The 19,728-nt window shown below is 41.3% G+C and overlaps 1 protein-coding gene across 1 annotated transcript; it reads left to right on the top strand.

The window, feature by feature from the left end:
* Positions 1-500: 500 nt before the first annotated feature.
* Positions 501-18,531, top strand: LRRC58 (leucine rich repeat containing 58). The gene is made up of 4 exons (NM_001206760.1): positions 501-1,000; positions 12,816-12,944; positions 14,298-14,575; positions 17,883-18,531. Exons 1-4 carry the CDS (start codon positions 501-503, stop codon positions 18,089-18,091), a joined length of 1,116 nt encoding a protein of 371 aa, NP_001193689.1. The 3' UTR covers positions 18,092-18,531.
* The last annotated feature ends 1,197 nt before the right edge of the window (positions 18,532-19,728 follow it).

Here is a 19,728-nt window from a genome sequence, read left to right as displayed (position 1 = left end):
ACTTGAAATTCCTGGGCCTTGCAGTCACGGAGCTGAATCAAGACTACATTCCTGCGCGTTCGCTGAATCCCGCAGACCAGGGGCCCCACTCCTAAACTGGGTAGGAACCGAGAAGGCGGTGCACCGTGACGCGCGAACCCTCAAAGCGAAACAACTAAACTGTCCTCGACCCCGGGGGCAGGTCAGCCGACGCCAAAGACTATAAAGCGTGGCTGCCTACACACTGCCGGATTCCTAGGGTAACTAGGTAGCGCCGAGGAGGCCGGGTCTCCACCCCTGTCCGGCGCGCCCCGACAGCACCGCGCGCCGCGTGTCGCGTGAGGCGGAGCCTGGCCCCCGAGCGGCGCGCGCACCCCGCCGCCTCGCGTCGCGTGACTCGGCGGGGGCGCGCGGGGTTAGCGCCCGTCCGCGCCACTTCCGACGCAGCCCGAGGTTCAGGTTCCGGGGCGCCGCGGAGCTCCCGGCTTGTGGGTCGAGCGCGGCCCTCTGCGGCGGCCGGGATGGAGGAGGTTGGAGGGGCTGTGGCCACAGCCGGGGAGGCCGAACTGAACTTGTCTCGCCTCAGTGTGTCTCTCGAGACGCTGGAGTCGGAGCTGGAGGCGCGGGGCGAGGAGCGGCGCGGGGCGCGGGAGGCGCTGCTGCGGCTGCTGCTACCGCACAACCGTCTGGTGTCGCTGCCGCGGGCACTGGGCAGCGGCTTCCCGCACCTCCAGCTGTTGGACGTGAGCGGCAACGCGTTGACCGCGCTGGGGCCGGAGCTGCTGGCGCTGCGCGGCCTGCGCACGCTGCTGGCCAAGAACAACAGGCTTGGCGGGCCGGGCGCCTTCCCCAAGGGCCTGGCTCAGTCGCCGCTCTGCCGCAGCCTCCAGGTGCTTAACCTCAGCGGGAACTGCTTCCAGGAGGTGCCCACCTCGCTGCTGGAGCTGCGCGCGCTGCAGACCCTCAGCCTCGGCGGCAACCAGCTTCAGAGCATCCCGGCCGAGATCGAGAACTTGAGGAGGTGAGCGGGTGCCTTCCTGAGAGTAGGGAGGCCCGGGACGGGGTCCGGGAGCTCCAGAGTCCCCCACCTGGTCTTGGCGCCGTGGGGTCACGTACTCATCTTAGTCCAGGCTCTTTTTGAACTCTTTAACTGCGAGTACTGCCCTGCCAACTCGTGGAGGTGGAGTGAAGATCTAAGAAGGTCATGGATGTGAACGCAGCGTTTGATTTGTTGTGTTTGTCCTGTGCAGATTTTCAAGACAGTTTTTCTTTCGTCTTTCTGGGGTCTGGGGGAGTGATCGAACCGAGCACACACTCTAACAAATGTAAATCCGCGGTTATCACTTCTTTACTCCGAAGTCTTGGGTGGTTTTCCATGCCTATAAACCAATGTTTGTGTTTTTTAGCATGACATACCAGGTACTCGGAGCTGATCCTTGCTTGTCACTACATTTCCTGCTCCATCCATCCTCTCTGTAGCGATACCAGCAATTTGTGGTTTTGTGGTATTCCAATATTTGTGGAGTTCACTAATCTGTGCGCTTTACTTTGTAGGCACTGACTAAATATGTGTTGAATGGGTACAGTGCCTCTGAACTGCTGTTCCCTTTGTCTGGAATGTTGCTTGCACTTTGGCAAACTCCTGTTCATCCTTCAAAACTTGTTTTGAAGGCCACTTGTTTCCTTCCTTTACTGCTTCCTGGACAACAATGAGTTATTGTCTGAACTGTACTTCTTTTGTACGTCATGCACCCTGCCATTGCACTTAACCTTACTGATTATAACTCCGTGTTTACAGATCTGCCTCATTGACTGGATTATTCAGTAAATATATGTTGAATTAAATGGAAGAAGGAAGCAGAGAAGTAACAAAAGTCCCTTAAATAAAGTGAGAAATGAAGCAAGAGTAAGTGTTTTGTCCAAAGTGAAAGAAAAGTAACTACCGTCTGTAAAGTATTTTTGCATCTTTTGTTGAGTTTTCTGAGATAACTAGATATTAGAGCTCAGAGTCAAAGGGACTTCAGAGTTCAGTGTAGTGAAAAAACACTGACGTGAGAATAAGAACTCCTGGTGTCCCAAGTTTAGGCAAGTCATTTAACATATCCTGACTATAGTTTCCTAATCTGCAAAGGAAAGCGTTTGGACAAGATGTCCCTTTGTTTACTCACCAGCAGATTTTTATGAGGTGCCTACCCTGTGTCAGGCACTGTCCTAGGTTCTGGGGATACAGTGATGAAAGGGATCCTGCCCTCCTGGAGCATTGTAACAGAGGAGAGGTTAAACAGCTGTTAACTGCATTATCTAATGACAATTGTTACAAGTTTTGTGAAGAAGTAGGAGTGAGTTGAAATGAAGTAACTTAGTTTGGTTTGAGCAAGTAACTTTGAGATGAGCTTTTAAAGGTAGAGTTACACTGCAGATGGTGACTGCAGCCATGAAATTAAAAGACGCTTACTCCTTGGAAGGAAAATTATGCCGAACCTAGATAGCATATTCAAAAGCAGAGACATTACTTTGCCAACAAAGGTCCATCTAGTCAAGGCTATGGTTTTTCCAGTAGTCAGGTATGGATGTGAGAGTTGGACTGTGAAGAAGGCTGAGGGCCGAAGAATTGATGCTTTTGACTTGTGGTGTTGGAGAAGACTCTTGAGAGTCCCTTGGACTGCAAGGAGATCCAACCAGTCCACCCTAAAGATCAGTCCTGGGCGTTCTTTGGAAGGACTGATGCTAAAGCTGAAACTCCAGTACTTTGGCCACCTCATGCGAAGAGTTGACTCATTGGAAAGACTCTGATCCTGGGAGGGATTGGGGGCAGGAGGAGGTGGGGACAACAGAGGATGAGATGGCTGGATGACATCACCGACTCGACGGACGTGAGTCTGAGTGAACTCCAGGAGTTGGTGGTGGACAGGGAGGCCTGGCGTGCTTCGATTCATGGGGTCGCAAAGAGTCGGACACGACTGAGCCACTGAACTGAAATGAACCAGGAGTTCACCAGGAGAGAATGGGATGGGATCAGTCCAGGTTGTAGGAACAGTGCACATGAAAACCCAGAGGCAAGAAGGACTGAAGGCCGAAACATTGAAAGGAGGACATTGTACTAGAGCATAGTGAGAAAGTAAGCAACAGGAAAGGTGGCAAATATAAATTTGGACCAGATCCTAGGCCATGTCATAACTTGAAGGCCATGGTAAAGCTTGGATTTTATTTGAAGTACACCTGAGTTTTATAAAAGCAGGGCTGTCTTGTTGCTGTGCAGGAATAGAGTGGGGAACAAATAGAGAGCCAAGAAGAGTCTTTGAGGGCTGGTTGGAGGGAGTCTCTTCTAGTAGAATGAGAGATGATGGTAGCTTATACTAGGGTAATGCTAGAAATAGAAGAGTTGGAGAGGAATTTAAATGTAAAATTGTCAGACCTTGTTCTTTCTAATTTTGATGTTATGTAGTTGCAACATTCTCATTTGAATTTTTTTAAACATACTAAGGAAAACTCAGGATAAATATTATTTCCATCACATGGGGGAAAAGATAGGCAAAAGTCCCATTTTTTTTAATACTTACAATGCAGCAGACCTTGTGGTAGGTCCTCTGAATATGCTTTTTAAGTCTCACAATTAAAATCTCACAATTAAATCTCACAAATAGAGACACTAGTTGAATGTAGGCTGAAAGGGTCATGTAGAAATGCTGTATATACTCTTAGAAGAAGAGACAGCCTAGGCAATTGGCCTGATTCACCCTCTTCTCTTTACAGATGAAGAAACTGAGACTTAGTATCAGTGATTTGCTTGAGGCCAAATAGTGACAGTGAGATTCATATGATTCAATCCTCGTAGGCTGCTTATTACTTACTACTGAAATAATATATTAAAGCTTCAAAAAAGGAGAGGCAGAGCTTCGGTTACTCAAACCCTAACTGACGTACCTGCCCAAGAACACCATTTTCTCTTAGAATATACATGGGCTCCCTCGATCTCATTGGTAACCTTGATGTATTTTGTGTATTGGGCTAAGTTGCTTTTAAAACCAAATGAGGTGTTTCTGGATACTTGGAATATATCTTCCCTCTTTAACAATGTAAAAAATAATGCAGAGTGTATAATCCATGTAAAGGTTCCCTTTTTCCCCACCTTCCATCCTTCCAGGAAGGAATAACAAGTAAACAGTCCTGGCTTAATTGTTGGATTTGACCCTCCAGATTTAGCAGGTTATCTTGATGTGTGTTTCCTATACTCAATTGATCCTAGTGATACAGTTTTTAAAAAGTGGTTTCTAATCCATTTTGAGTTTATTTTTGTGTATGGTGTTAGAAAGTGGTCCAGTTTCATTCTCAGTCCAGGTTCGATGCACGATACTGGATGCTTGGGGCTAGTGCACTGGGACGACCCAGAGGGAGGGTATGGGGAGGGAGGAGGGAGGAGGGGTCAGGATGGGGAACACATGTATACCTGTGGTGGATTCATTTTGATATTTGGCAAAACTAATACAATTATGTAAAGTTTAAAAATAAAATAAAATTAAAAAAAAAAAAAAAGTGGTTTCTAAACGATGACTTTGAAGAGTAACAAATAAGTAGAAGGTGAAAATCCTGTTTTTATGATTAAATTCATTCCCCTGGAGTAAATTAGGCTCAGTGTGAATCATGAGGTTGTAGATGTAGATTCTTTCCATCAAAATATGAAGTTCTTATTCAACAAGTAGGTATAACTGTTCAGCTAATATATGGACAAACTTGGTTTTGTTCTTAAGTAGGTTAATTGTTGTTTTGACCATGACCTGTTTCACTATCTGCCTGATGTGGTTTTCAATCAGTCAGTCAGTCAGTTCGGTTGCTCAGTCATGTCTGACTCTTTGTGAACCCTGGACTGCAGCACCCCAGGCCTCCCTGTCCATCACCAATTCCCAGAGTTTACTCAAATTCATGTCAGTTGAGTCAGTGATGCCATCCAACTGTCTCATCCTCTGTCGTCCCCTTCTCCTTCTGCCTTCAATCTTTCACAGCATCAGGGTCTTTTCAAATGAGTCAGTTCTTCGCATCAGGTGGACAAAATATTGGAGCTTCAGCATCCGTCCTTCCAGTGAATATTCAGGACTGATTTTCTTTAGAATGGTTGGATCTCCTTGCAGTCCAAGGGACTCTCAAGAGTCTTCTCCAATACCACAGCTCAAAAGCATCAATTCTTTGGCCCTCAGCTTTCTTCACAGTCCAACTCTCACATCCATACATGACCACTGGAAAAACCATAGCCTTGACTAGATGGACCTTTGTTGGCAAAGTAATGTCTCTGCTTTTGAATATGTTATCTAAGTTGGTCATAACTTTCCTTCCAAGGAGTAAGCGTCTTTTAATTTCATGGCTGCAGTCACCATCTGCAGTGATTTTGGAGCCCAAAAAAAGTCTGACACTATTTCCACTGTTTCCCCATCTATTTCCCATGAAGTGATGGGACCAGATGCCATGATCTTAGTTTTCTGAATGTTGAGCTTTAAGCCAGCTTTTTGACTCTCCTCTTTCATTTTCATCAAGAGTCTCTTTAGTTCTTCTCTTTTGGCCATAAGGGTGGTGTTATCTGCATATCTAAGGTTATTGATATTTCTCCCAGCAATCTGGATTCCAGCTTGTGCTTCATCCAGTCCAGCATTTCTCATGATGTACTCTGCATATAAGTTAAATAAGCAGGGTGACAGTATACACCCTTGATGTACTCCTTTTCCTATTTGGAACCAGTCCTTTGTTCCATGTCCAGTTCTAACTGTTGCTTCCTCACCTGCATACAGATTTCTCAAGAAGCAGGTCAGGTGGTCTGATATTGCTTTCTCTTTCATAATTTTCCACAGTTTATTGTGATCCACACAATCAAAAGGCTTTGGCATAGTCAATAAGGCAGAAATAGATGTTTTTCTGGAATTCTTGCTTTTTCTATGATCCAGCAGATGTTGGCAATTTGATCTCTGGTTCCTCTGCTTTTTCTAAAGCCAGCTTGAACATCTGGAAGTTCATGGTTCACATATTGCTGAAGCCTGGCTTGGAGAATTTTGAGCATTACTTTACTAGCGTGTGAGATGAATGCAATTGTGCAGTAGTTTGAGCATTCTTTGGCATTGCCTTTCTTAGGGATTGGAATGAAAACTGACCTTTTCCAGGTGGCTTTAGAAATTAAAAATATGAGAATTGTGATAGAAATAAAAACTAAATATTAATGTCCTGGAATGTTTTGAAGCTACCATGCAATAGGTTGATATCTTACAAAAGAGATGACTCAACCAGATGATAAATAGAATGCAGTAAAATTTAAATCAAAACTCTTTACCCTATTTAGAGTCACATACTGAGTTTTTTCTGGCTCTCAATTCTTCCTTCTGACTTCTTTCTTTCAATGCCTTCAGTTCAGTTCACTCAGTCATATCCGACTCTTTGCGACCCCATTGAACCGCAGCACGCCAGGCCTCCCTGTCCATCACCAACTCCCGGAGTTCACTCAGACTCACGTCCATTGAGTCGGTGATGCCATCCAGCCATCTTCTCCTCTGTCGTCCTCTTTTCCTCCTGCCCCCAATCCCTCCCAGCATCAGAGTCTTTTCCAGTGAGTCAACTCTTCACATGAGGTGGCCAAAGTACTGGAGTTTCAGCTTCAGCATCATTCCTTCCAAAGAAAACCCAGGGCCGATCTCCTTCAGAATGGCCTGGTTGGATCTCCTTGCAGTCCAAGGGACTCTCAAGAGTCTTCTCTAACACCACAGTTCAAAAGCATCAATTCTTCGGCGCTCAGCTTTCTTCACAGTCCAACTCTCACATCCATACATAACCACTGGAAAAACCATAGCCTTGACTAGACGAACCTTTGTTGGCAAAGTAATGTCTCTGCTTTTGAATATGCTATCTAGGTTGGTCATAACTCCCCTTCCAAGGAATAAGCATCTTTTAATTTCATGGCTGCAGTCACCATCGGCAGTGATTTTGGAGCCCTAGAAAATAAAGTCAGCCATTGTTTCCACTGTTTCCCCATCTATTTCCCATGAAGTGATGGGACCAGATGCCGTGATTTTCGTTTTCTGAATGTTGAGCTTTAAGCCAAGTTTTTCACTCTCCTCTTTCACTTTCATCAAGAGGCTTTTTAGTTCCTCTTCACTTTCTGCCATAAGGGTGGTGTCATCTGCATATCTGAGGTTACTGATATTTCTTCTGGCACTCTTGATTCCAGCTTGTGCTTCTTCCAGTCCAGCATTTCTCATGATGTACTCTGCATAGAAGTTAAATAAGCAGGGTGACAATATACAGCTTTAACGTACTCCTTTTCCTATTTGGAACCAGTCTGTTGTTCCATGTCCAGTTCTAACTGTTGCTTCCTGATCTGCATATAGTCTGGGGCAAATACCAAAAAATGATTCCTCCATTTGTGTTTTTGCCTTTGAACATATAACGTACTTCAAAAGCCTGTGGTGAGTATTTGAAAATGATATAGTATGGACATGCTACCTCAGGAAAACAACTTTCTCAATCCAGAAGTGTATGATTCTTATGTTTCTGTGTTTTTCTTATTTTCTGTTTTCTGCATCTTTATGAACCAGTCTGTCTTACTTTAATTCCATCTCCCTGTTGCTGCTGCTACTGCTAAGTCGCTTCAGTCGTGCCCGACTCTGTGCGACCCCAGAGACGACAGCCCACCAGGCTCCCCTGTCCCTGGGATTCTCCAGGCAAGATCACTGGAGTGGGTTGCCATTTCCTTCTCCAATGCATGAAAGTGAAAAGTGAAAGTGAAGTCTCTTAGTCGTATCCAACTCTTAGCGACCCTGTGGACTTCAGCCTACCAGGTTCCTCGTCCATGGGATTTTCCAGGCAAGAGTACCAGAGTGGGGTGCCATCACCTTCTCTGCACACCCCTTCTACCTAGGATAAATCCTTGCTAAGGCCTGAAGATCCTCTGTAATCTGGCTTTCCCAGGCTACCTTTCTGACTTCCCCAGTCTCCACTAACCCCCCTCTGTTACCCTGATGTACCCACACTGGCTGTGTTGCTCTTTCACAGCACCCAAGCTTTTTTCCACCTCAGAGATTTGTACTCCCTCAGTCATTTCAATCAGATCTCCATTCAAGTGTCACCTCCTAAGGTAAACCTTTTTTGGCCACCCAGTGTACTCTACTGAGTGCAGAGTTCTGGAGAGAATAGCAAGGAGAGATAAGAACGCCTTCTTATATGAACAATGTAAAGAAATAGAGGAAATCAATAGAATGGGAAAGACTAGAGATCTGTTTGAGAAAATTGGAGATATCAGGGGAACTTTTCACGCAAGGATAGGCATGATAAAGGACAGAAATGGTAAGGACCTAACAGAAGCAGAAGAGATTAAGAAGATGTGGCAAAAATACACAGAAGAACAAAAAAGGTCCTAATGACCTGGATAACCATGATGGTGTGGTCACTCCCCTACAGCCGGACATCCTAGAGTGTGAAGTCAAGCAGGCCTCAGGAAGCATCACTGTGAACAAAGCCAGTGGAGGTGATGGTATTCCAACTGAGCTATTTCAAATCCTAAAAGATGATGCTGATGATGCTATGAAAGTGCTGCACTCAATATGTCAGCAAATTTGAAAGCCCCTGTGATGGATTCATTTTGATATTTGGCAAAACTAATACAATTATGTAAAGTTTAAAAATAAAATAAAATTAAAAAAAAAAAATTTGAAAGCCCCAGCAATGGCCACAGGATTGGAAAAGGTTTGTTTTTATTCCAGTCCCAAAGAAGGGCAATGCTGAAGAATGTTCAAGCTACCATACAGTTGTGCTCATTACACAAGATTATGCTTAATGTCCTTCAAGCTAGGCTTCAGCAGTATGTGAATTGAGAACTTTCACGTGTATAAGCTGTGTTTCAAAGAGGCAGAGGAACCAGAGATAAAATTGCCAACAATTGTTGGACCATGGAAAGAGCAAGGGAATTTCACAAAAGCATCTACTTCTGCTTCGTTGACTATGCTAAAGCCTGTGTGGATCACAATAAACTGTGAAAAATTCTTAAGGAGATGGGAGTACCAGACACCTAACCTTTCTCCTGAGAAACCTGTACGTGGGTCAGGAAGCAACAGTTAGAAATGGATATGCAACAACAGACTGGTTCAAAATTTGGAAGGAATGCAATAAGGCTGTATATTGTTACCCTGTTTATTTAACTAATATGCAGGGTACAAGCTGGAATCAGGATTGCCAAGAGAAATATCAACAACCTTAGATATGCAACCATTCTAATGGCAGAAAGTGAAGAGGAACTGAAGAGCCTCTTGATGAGGACGAAAGAGGAAAGTGAAAAAGCTGGCTTGAAACTCAACATTAAAGAAAAAAAAATAGGATCATTGCACCCAGTCCTATCACTTCATGGCAAATAGAAGGGAGAAAAGTGCAAGTAGTGACAGATTTTATTTCTTGGGTTCCCAAATCACTGCAGATCGTGACTGCAATCATGAAATTAAAAAGACTCTTCTTCCTTGGATGGAAAGCTATGACAAAGCTAGAGACTATATTAAAAACAAAGACATCACTTTGCTGACAAAGGTGCATATAGTCAAAGCTATGATTTTTTTCCAGTAGTCATGTACGCATGTGAGAATTGGACCATAAAGAAGGCTGAGTCCCAAAGAATTGATGCTTTTGAATTGTGACGCTGGAGAAGACTCTTGAGAGTCCCTTGGACTGCAAGGAGATCCAACCAGTCAATCCTAAACGAATTCAACGTTGATTATTCATTGGAAGGACTGATGCTGAAGCTGAAGCTCCAATACTTTGGCCACCTGATGCTAAGAGCTGACTCACTGGAAAAGACCCTAATGCTTGGAAAGATTGAGGACAGGAGAAAGGGGCAACAGAGGATAAAATGGTTAGATAGCATCATCAACTCAAAGGACATGAGTTTGGACAGTGGAGCCTGGTGTGCTGCAGTCCTTGGGATTGCAGAGTTGGACACGACTTAGAGACTATAAACAATAACAATAGCATCTACAGTATCACTTCCATCACTGTCTGATTACCTCCATTTTCTTCATAGCACTTAAAACTGTCTGGCATAATATGTATACATTTATTGATTTACTTCTTCTTAAGGTCAAGAACTTGGTCTTATTTACACTATATACCCAGAACAGTACCTGGCACATGGTCAGTGCCTAGTTCATATTTGTTGATTCTATTATATAGTAATGTTATTCCATTTTAAAGAGGAAACTGAGAGATAATGAGATTAAGTAATGGGGACAAATTCTTATACTGGTAAATGGAGGAGCTACAATTAAATGATATCAGTTCAGTTCAGTCGCTCAGTCATGTCCGACTCTTTGCGACCCCATGAATCGCAGCACGCCAGGCCTCCCTGTCCATCACCAACTCCCGGAGTTCACTCAGACTCACGTCCATTGAGTCGGTGATGCCATCCAGCCATCTCATCCTCTGTCGTCCCCTTCTCCTCCTGCCCCCAATCCCTCCCAGCATCAGAGTCTTTTCCAATGAGTCAGCTCTTCACATGAGGTGGCCAAAGTACTGGAGTTTCAGCTTTAGCATCATTCCTTCCAAAGAAATCCCAGGGCCGATCTCCTTCAGAATGGCCTGGTTGGATCTCCTTGCAGTCCAAGGGACTCTCAAGAGTCTTCTCCAATACCACAGTTCAAAAGCATCAGTTCTTCGGCGCTCAGCCTTCTTCACAGTCCAACTCTCACATCCATTAAATGATATAAATATTAACAAAAATAAAACTGGTAGACAGTATTGATAATCAGAGGAAGTAGATTTTAAGGCAAAATGGATTAGAAGGAAGAATGAGAAATGCTTCATGTGAGTTAAGGAATGATGCAACAAGAAGTTATAATAGTCATGAACCTGAATGGATCTTCAGTATAGCTTCCATATTTTGAGGAGAAAGAGAGCAAAAATTGACAAAACTCTGAAGGGAAGTTTCTTGGGTGGCTCAGTGATAAAGAATCTGCCTGCAGTGCAGAGGAGACTCAGGTTTGATCCCTGGGTCGGGAGGAGCTCCTGGAGGAGGATATGGCAAACCACTCCAGTATTCTTGCCTGGAGAATCCTATGGGTAGAGGAGCCTGGCAGGCTACAGTCCATAGGATCACAGAGAGTCAGACATGACTGAAGGAACTTAGCACACGTGTAAGATGCTCACACTAAAGGGAAGTAGAAAGACCATGGTTCTAATAGAAAGTTAACCATCGGAGTAAGAAGGTGAAATCATGAGAGACGATAAAAAATTTGAATTGCACAATTAACAAGCTCAATCCTAATAGCTCCACATTCTTTTTACACATATAAAATGTGAACAAATGCTGTAGGCCACAGAAGCACAAGGTTATGCAGAACATATATTTAACAACAACAAAACTCCCAACAAATTAATAAGAGAAAGCCGTATAACCCATGAGAAAAACAGGTAAAGGATAGGAAGAGGCTGTTTTCTAAAAATGTACAAATGGCTCCAAACACAAAAAGATGCTAAACTTCACTAATAATAAGAGAAGATTACAAGTATAGAATGGTATCATTTTTCACACCGGCCAAGTAATAAAAAAAAAAAAATTAAATAGGAAAAAAAGAGGGATAAAGCAGGTGATGATAGTAAGTATTGGCGGGGCTGTAGGGTAATGAGTGCTCTTAAATGCTAATTTAGATTGTAATTCACTATAACTCTGCAGGGTAATTTGTTTTTTTCTTTTAACATTATAGCTTATACCCTAAAATCTGCCACTGCTCAGGTCCTTCCCCTGGAACTCTGATTTAGTGGATCTGAATGGGGTCTGGCTTTTAAAGCTTTAAAAGTATCCAAGTTAATTCTTAACCTGGAAATTTGGGTAACAGTTGAGTAGACTTATTTTTCCCTGCATTTAAAGTTGTCTTAAAAGAATGATAGTGTCTACTGAGTTAGCAGATATAGCAGGAAATACAAAATAGTAATGGAAAAGCTCTGTATGTATACATTTTAGGTATATAGTAAGAACTGATTCTGCTACCTCTGCTACCTCTGCTCCCCCTGCTCCAGAAGGTTTTGGAGAGAGCCTGTCTACCAGTCATCACCACAAGGAGTAGCAGTACATTTTGGTGCAATATATGCTGTGTCTAAAATATTGTTAGCATTATTAGATGATTAACTGGAACTTTAATTTCATAATAGTGGTTCAGTTTTGCATAATTTGTTTAGTTAGCCTCTGAAGTTTACAGTTACTATCATAAGAGCAAAGAAGAAATATAAACTTAAGTGTGTCTTTCCATTCTTCAGTGGAATGATAATGTATTGAATCCAAACCCACCAGCATATAATACAGGGCTCCTGTAATCTGGCCTTTCTCCAGCTGTTCTCTGGGTTCCTCAACATGAATTCTTTTATGTGTCAAAAGGTGTACTTGTTATCCCGTAAAAACCCTCTTTCCAACCTGAAGTTCCCCTTTCCTGCTATCCTAAATGGGCTAAATTCATAATCCAGCTGAAGTCACAATACTTTTGGGAGCCTTTCTAATCAAAACTAATGTCCTTTTATTATTTCTCTACTTGTTAAACCTTTTATTGTTTCTCTATTTATATCATTTATGGATTGGTCTGCTCATTTTGATATTTTAATCATGTTATGCTTATTTGATGCCTTATTTTGCATTTAATTATAATACTATCTCACGTTGGTGTGTCTTGTTTGTTTACCTACAATAGGAGCTCCCTGAAGATTGCATTCTTCCTTCAAAGACTGTATAGACAAATCCTGAATAAAACATTTGCTGAATGGATAAATGATACGTGTTCATTTTAATAAAGACAATGAGGTACTTGTCCAACTTTTTTTTTCATTTATTTTTGCAGTTTAGAGTGTTTATATCTGGGAGGAAACTTCATCAAAGAAATACCACCAGAATTAGGAAATCTGCCTTCTCTAAATTACTTGGTATTATGTGACAACAAAATCCAGAGTGTGCCTCCTCAGCTTTCACAGTGAGTATTTTTGGGAGTTATGTGTACACACACATCTGTGCCTAGGAATTACTGTCCAGCGTTCACCCACATGGTTTGTATGTGGAAAAGAATTAAGTGTTATCAAAGTAAATGATACAGAAAGCTCTGAGGTATGCTGTGAATTGGGTTGCTTATTTTTAATTTTACTTTTGAATGCTCTGACATATTCCTCAAAATTACTCAGCCTCTTTTCTCTTTTTAAAATTTATTATTTTAAAAAATTTTATTGAAGTATAGTTGATTTACAGTGTTGTGTTAAGTTCTGCTGTACAGCAGAGTGATTCAGTTATACGTATGTATGTATTCTTTTTCATATTCTGTTATGGTATATCAAAGGATATTGAATGTAGTTCATTGTGCCATACAGTAGGACATTATTGTTTATCTTGTATGTAACAGTTTGTATCTTCTAAGCCTAAACTCCCAATCCTTCTTTCCCCTACTCCACTTCTCCTTGGCAGTCAGAAGTGTGGTTTCTAGTCTGTGAGTCTATTTCTGACTCATAGATATGTTTATTTGTGTTACATTTTAGATTCCACATGTAAGTGATATCATATGGTATTTGTCCTTCTCTTCCTGACTTCCTTCACTTAGTATGATAATCTAGGTCCACCCATGTAACTGCAGAAGGCATTATGCCATTCTTTTTATGGCTGAGTAGTATTCCAGTGTGTGTGTGTGTGTGTGTGTACATCTTCTTTATCCATGCGCCTGTGGATGGACATTTAGATTGTTTCCACATATTGGCTGTTGTAAATAGTGTTTCTGTGAAAATAGCGGTACGTGTATCTTTTTGAATTGTAGTTTTGTCTGAATATATGTTTAGGAGTGGGATTGCTGGATCATATTACAGGTCTGTTTTTAATGTTTTGAGGAACTTCCATGCTGTTTTCCATAGTTGTTGAGCCTCTCTTCTGTAATCAAAAATAGGGTATTACTTTGGCGTAGGTTCCCCAAGGTTTTATGGAATTTTGTTGACTCATATTTGCTATGTAGCATTCACACTCAGTGAGATAATGTGAAGGAGCTTGATTCCTGTTGCATTTGAAATCTTTGCTTTTTTAGGTATCTGAATGATAAAGCATGCCAAAAAAAAAAAAAAAAGCCTTCACATCTAGTATTTATATCAGCTAACACAGAATACTTTCTAAGTATTTGGAGCTTTTTAAGATTCCATGACATACACAAATTTGGGTTCTAATTTAGTTTCAGCATCTTTTAATTTTAGTTGAATTGATACTAACCTTAATGGCTCATTCTTATGGGGACACTTAACTTTCTGAGTAGTGACCTCACTTACGGCTGTTCATTTTTGTATTGCCTTCATTCTAGGTTGCATTCACTTCGTTCCCTTAGTCTTCACAATAACTTGCTGACATACCTGCCTCGAGAGATCCTCAACCTTATTCATTTGGAAGAACTGAGTTTGCGAGGGAACCCACTGGTTGTTCGTTTTGTTAGAGATTTAACCTATGATCCTCCAACTCTCCTGGAGTTAGCTGCACGGACCATTAAAATTCGAAATATTTCCTACACTCCCTATGATCTTCCTGGGAATCTTCTTAGATACTTGAGTTTAGCCAGCAATTGTCCAAACCCAAAGTGTGGAGGTAAGTTAATTGTGTCCTGTTACCCATTCATTTAGTTACTTTTAAATTAATGATCTAAATGTTGTTATAATTAGCTGTCTTCTTTCAGAAAAAGGTAGTTTTTCTCTGTTTGTTTGCTTTATCTTTTCACCCTTTTACCAGATAGTGAGACATTTCACCCTCTCTGTGTTCCTTCCTTCCTCCCTCCCTCTCTTCTTTCTTTTCTTATTTCTTCTTTTCATGGTACTTTCAAATTCATACACAAGGCAAAAAAGTCTTATCCTGTCATGGAACTATCATTGGATAAGCTAAATTGGTAATAAGAGGGGAAACACAAAACATAAATAGTTCTAAATGCTTTAGAAGAGTCTCTAAAATGTTTAGCTACCTTTCATATTTATTTGAAGGACATTTTTTTAGACTCAGCATTCTGAGTATCAGGTACCTTTGTAAAGTATAATTCAAAATGTATGAGAATAGGATGAACATGTCCCAATTTCAGAATTTATCTTGGAATTCCATATTCTTTTAAATTCATGATTCAAATTTCTTGAGTTTAGAGCATTTGGAGAGAATTGAATAATGTAATGTAACTCAGAGTAAAGTAGGAATCCAAAATACTATTGGAAATCATAGAAGGGAGAGAGTACCTTTATTAGATCTGGAAAAGATGAGACAGTTCTTGAAACATGAGTTGAATTTTGATATGGTTTGATTGAGGATAGAAAACTTTTCAGCTGGAGAGAGTAAAATTGGGAACAAAAGCAAAAAAATGTCGGATGAGTAACAATTTGACTGAAATGTACAGTTAAAGGAGTAACGAGAGACGAGTAAAACGTACATTGAGGCCAGGTTATGAAGGGCCTGAAGCGCCAGGGTGTTTGGAGTGGAATCTGTAAATGATAGCAGGTCAGTTTATTTTGTCTCCCTCATAAAAGACTTGTTTTTTTTTTTTTTTTTTTAAATCCAACTTAATAGGGGTACAGGAAGCTTTTTATTATTGTAGGATAAATGTGGATGCCAGGAAAATGCTGCATAAATATGATCAGAGCTGAGGTTTCCCCGGGCTCTCAAGGTCCTATTATGCCTTGAAAACTTACAAGGTTAAAAAGAAAGAAGGTGACTTAAGTTTCTCAAAGAATATTAAAGGTCAAAAGGATACTAATAGTTTAAAAAAAAGAAAAATGACACTGCTTTGGGCCATTTCTGGGCACTTATTCTTAGAAGTGCTAGCAATCTTAGAGATTGCTGTGCCAAGTTAGAAGTGCTTTTGGTTTTCTCTGGTTCTCCTTTCCAAGTTGACTTTAACAGTGGCAAGAGACAACACTCACACCAGGCCCTCAGGCTTAATAGTCTATATCTAATCTCTTTGAATTTATCCTTCCCTGGTGGCTCAGATAGTAAAGCGTATGCCTACAATGCAGGAGACCCGGGTTCAATCCCTGGGTCGGGAAGATCCCCTGGCGAAGGAAATGGCACCCCACTCCAGTACTCTTGCCTGGAAAATCCCATGGACTGAGGAGCCTGGTAGACTACAGTCCCTGGGGTTGCAAAGAGTCAGACATGACTGAGCAACTTCACTTTCTTTCTTTTCTAGAAATTGACCTCTACAAGAATTCTCCTCTCTCTCTTAAATATCTTCTTAATGAGTTCTTTAGTATACTGCTATGTTATTTATCTTAGGAACAAAAATACTTTTTACATTATTAGCTTAAAGTTTGAGATAATAATCTGAAATGAACCATTGACATTTTCCCCCTCAGATTTGCAAAGAGTCGGGCACGACTGAGTGACTTCACTTTCACTTTCATAAACAAAAGTAATTTTTCATTTTGTGAGATAATTTGTCTTTGTATAGTCTGGAGATCTTACAAATGACAAGATAGTATTATACTGTTTTATAATGGGCTCCCTGGTGGTTCAGTGATTAAGAATCCTCCTGCCAGTGCTGGAGATGCAAGAGATGCAGGGTCAGTCCCTTGGTGGAAAAGAACCTCTAGAGAAGGAAATAGCAACCCACTCCAGTGTTCTTGCCTGGGAAATCCCATGGATAGAGGAACCTGGCGGGCTACAGTCTATGGGGTCGCAGAGTCAAATGCAACTTAGTGACTAAACAACAGCAACTCTATAATGCTTAATTTTATAAAGGCTTTATTACTTCTATCTGTTTTAGAAGCTAGCACATTATGGGGACTTATTGTTAATATTGATTGATCAGTTTACAGAATTGGTCCACTTTCCTATATTGTTCAAAGTAACATACTATGAATTTCCCTTTTTAAACTATCAGTTATACTGACTTACTACAGGATCACAAAATCAGAAAGTCAGTGGAGAAATAACAGAAGAAAAATAAATAGGAGAAAAGTTATCCTTTGCTTGGACCATATCTTTTTATTTTGGTCCCATATGTTATATACAGAGTAGTTTGTGTCAGAGGAATCTTAGGTAGAGTGTAAAGGTTGAGATTCTTCTCCAGAGAGGTGATGGGACCCAGGGTTCTAGGTGTTCCAATTATATTGCAGCTGTTGTGATAGCCTTCATAGTTAGAGACGTGCAGGAGGAGGAGCAGCTGGAAGCCCACGACACAGCAGCCTCTGCTTTCCTGTCATCACTAGCTGTATTTTTACTTAGCTGAAGGGCCACAGATCAGGAGCACTAAATTAGGCATCAGAAAAGCTAATTACTAGTTTCAGTCTGTGTCACAGTATATAATAGCATGAAAGTCAGGTGAGATCAGTAGTGAAACAACTTTGAAGCTGTATAGTTAGACCCTGTGGAGATATGATGGCATTTGGTTAACTTTTAATTTTTCCTTCTCATTATATAAGGACAGGGGTACCAAAAATCATCTCCTTTATGCAAATTTTGGGTATAATAATTAATTCTTTAAGATCATTATCAAAGGAGTTTTGTGTGTGTGTGTGGTTTTTTTTTTTTTCCTTTTTTTAAGTTCCTTGACTGTAGGGTAGTACCACGGAGTGGCTTGGGGGATGGAGAAAGGGCACTTTAGGTATCCTATAATCTCCATCAGCCACTGTCCACCAAGTCACCAGAGACAACAAGCTGAGTCAACAGTGTCCTTTTAACGTCAGCTGCCTTTAAAGTAAATCTCCTGACCTTTTCTTTGCAGTCAGATGGATATCTCTAAGACCTTCCAGTATTTCTATTAACAACTATGGAAGCAGCCACTACCTCTGCTTAAGATTCTCAAAAAAGAAGACTAAGATATTTTTTCAGAGTGATGAATATAGGATTAAAAAAGAAACCGTGGCTCTTTGCTTTGCTTTGTAATGATTACTTTGTACTTATTCTTCCTTCTCTCCAGGAGTCTACTTTGATTGCTGCGTTAGACAGATTAAATTTGTGGACTTCTGTGGGAAATACCGCCTCCCTCTGATGCACTACCTGTGTTCGCCAGAATGCTCTTCCCCTTGCAGTTCTGCCTCTCACAGCTCCACATCCCAGAGCGAATCCGACTCAGAAGATGAAGCTAGTGTGGCTGCACACAGAATGCAGAAAGTTCTTCTTGGCTGAAAAGGGTGCAGGGTGGTTGAAGCACTAAAAGACTGAGCAGAGGTGGTTAGAAAAGAGGATGGACTTTGAGGTTCACTAGAAACTGTATCTTAAATGTCCATGACATAGTTGGAGATTTTGTGTTTCTCGCCATTCAGCAGGAAGAAGCCCAGTTCCGTGTTTGGATTCTTGGAATATAGTTCGCTCTGAATGGCAGTTTCAAATTTAGCTGATTGTTTGCAGTTTGCAGGCTTTGCATGAATCACACAGCAGAATGGAACATTCTGCAGAGCAGTACTATAATAAACCACCAGTGCTTTGGCTTGTGACAGTTGACATGAAGGTAGAAATTATCGCAGCTGTAATTTTTACCAGTGTTGTCCTGAGTTTAGGTTGAACCTATACCATAACAGGATTAACCCTCCTTTCTTGTATTGCTCATATGTCTAGATTACAGTTTTTCAGATAAGCTCACAGATGGTTACATAGGACCTAAACCTTTCTCAGCTACTGATTGCAAAGGAAGGGATATAACTCTTATGTGGGGTTGTAAAACTCTTCAGTTCTTCTCCTTTGTTCTATGTGATTGTTGTTATCCTTGTATAATCCAGCAGTGACTGTAATAGTGCCTTAATCATAACAAGAATTTAGAAATTTATTCAAGAAGTGATACCAGAGCAGCCTATAACCTGACATACTATGCAGAATGGTTTAAAATATGCTTTAACAAAGCTAGGTAAACAAATGTATATCTGACATCTGAGCTCATAGCCACCTTAACTTCATTTTTGTCTAAACAAATCACTTTTATACTTAATGGGGAGCCAACCAGCTTGAACTTAAGAAAGAATAATAGGTTTTGACGGAAAAATCTATCAGATTTCTTTCAACAGAAAAGAGATACTAGATAGGAAACTTCTTTATATCTTGCATTAAAGGAACAGGAGAATGATTTTAAAGGTTTAAGGAATCCACTGTGGCTCCTTTGCCTGTGTGTGAAAGGGCTTTCTTGGTGGCTCAGGTAGTAAACAGTCTGCTTGCAATGCAGAAGATCCTGGGTTTGATCCCCAGATCGGGAAGATTTCCCTGGAGAAGGGAATGGCAACCTACTCCAGTATTCTTGCCTAGAGAATTCCATGGACAGAGGAGCCTAGTGGGCTACAGTCCATGGGGTCACAAAGAGTCAGATATGACTTTGCCTGTGTGTACTGAACTGTAACTTCCTCCAATTTTAAAGAAAAACTAGAGAAACATGACAACAAGTGAAACAAAACTGGGCACAGCAGTCATTGTTTTTACACAGTAGAACAGTTTTTAAAACAAGTTTAACCATGGAGTACTTTTTGAAAATAATATATTGATAAAATATTTTAAATGTATTAATACAGCCTTAAAATATAGCAGAGAAATGGTTTCACATATTGCCAGTAGAAATGACCAAATTTTTATTAACCTAGTATGCAGTAAATGGAGAAGGCAATGGCACCCCACTCCAGTACTCTTGCCTGGAAAATCCCATGGATGGAGGAGCCTGGTAGGCTGCAGTCCATGGGGTCGCTAAGAGTCGGACACGACTGAGCGACTTCACTTTCACTTTTCACTTTCATGCATTGGAGAAGGAAATGGCAACCCACTCCAGTGTTCTTGCCTGGAGAATC

Source organism: Bos taurus, chromosome 1 (genome assembly GCF_002263795.3).
Source record: "Bos taurus isolate L1 Dominette 01449 registration number 42190680 breed Hereford chromosome 1, ARS-UCD2.0, whole genome shotgun sequence".
Taxonomy (NCBI): domain Eukaryota; kingdom Metazoa; phylum Chordata; class Mammalia; order Artiodactyla; family Bovidae; genus Bos; species Bos taurus.
Note: the sequence above shows the minus strand (reverse complement) of the source record. Positions and strands in the feature narration are given on the sequence as shown.

Coding starts and splice junctions, on each gene's coding strand:
- LRRC58 (NM_001206760.1), top strand. CDS start 501: ATGGAGGAGGTTGGAGGGGCTGTGGCCACAGCCGGGGAGGCCGAACTG. Junction 1,001..12,815: donor GAGATCGAGAACTTGAGGAG/GTGAGCGGGTGC, acceptor TTATTTTTGCAG/TTTAGAGTGTTTATATCTGG. Junction 14,576..17,882: donor TCCAAACCCAAAGTGTGGAG/GTAAGTTAATTG, acceptor CCTTCTCTCCAG/GAGTCTACTTTGATTGCTGC.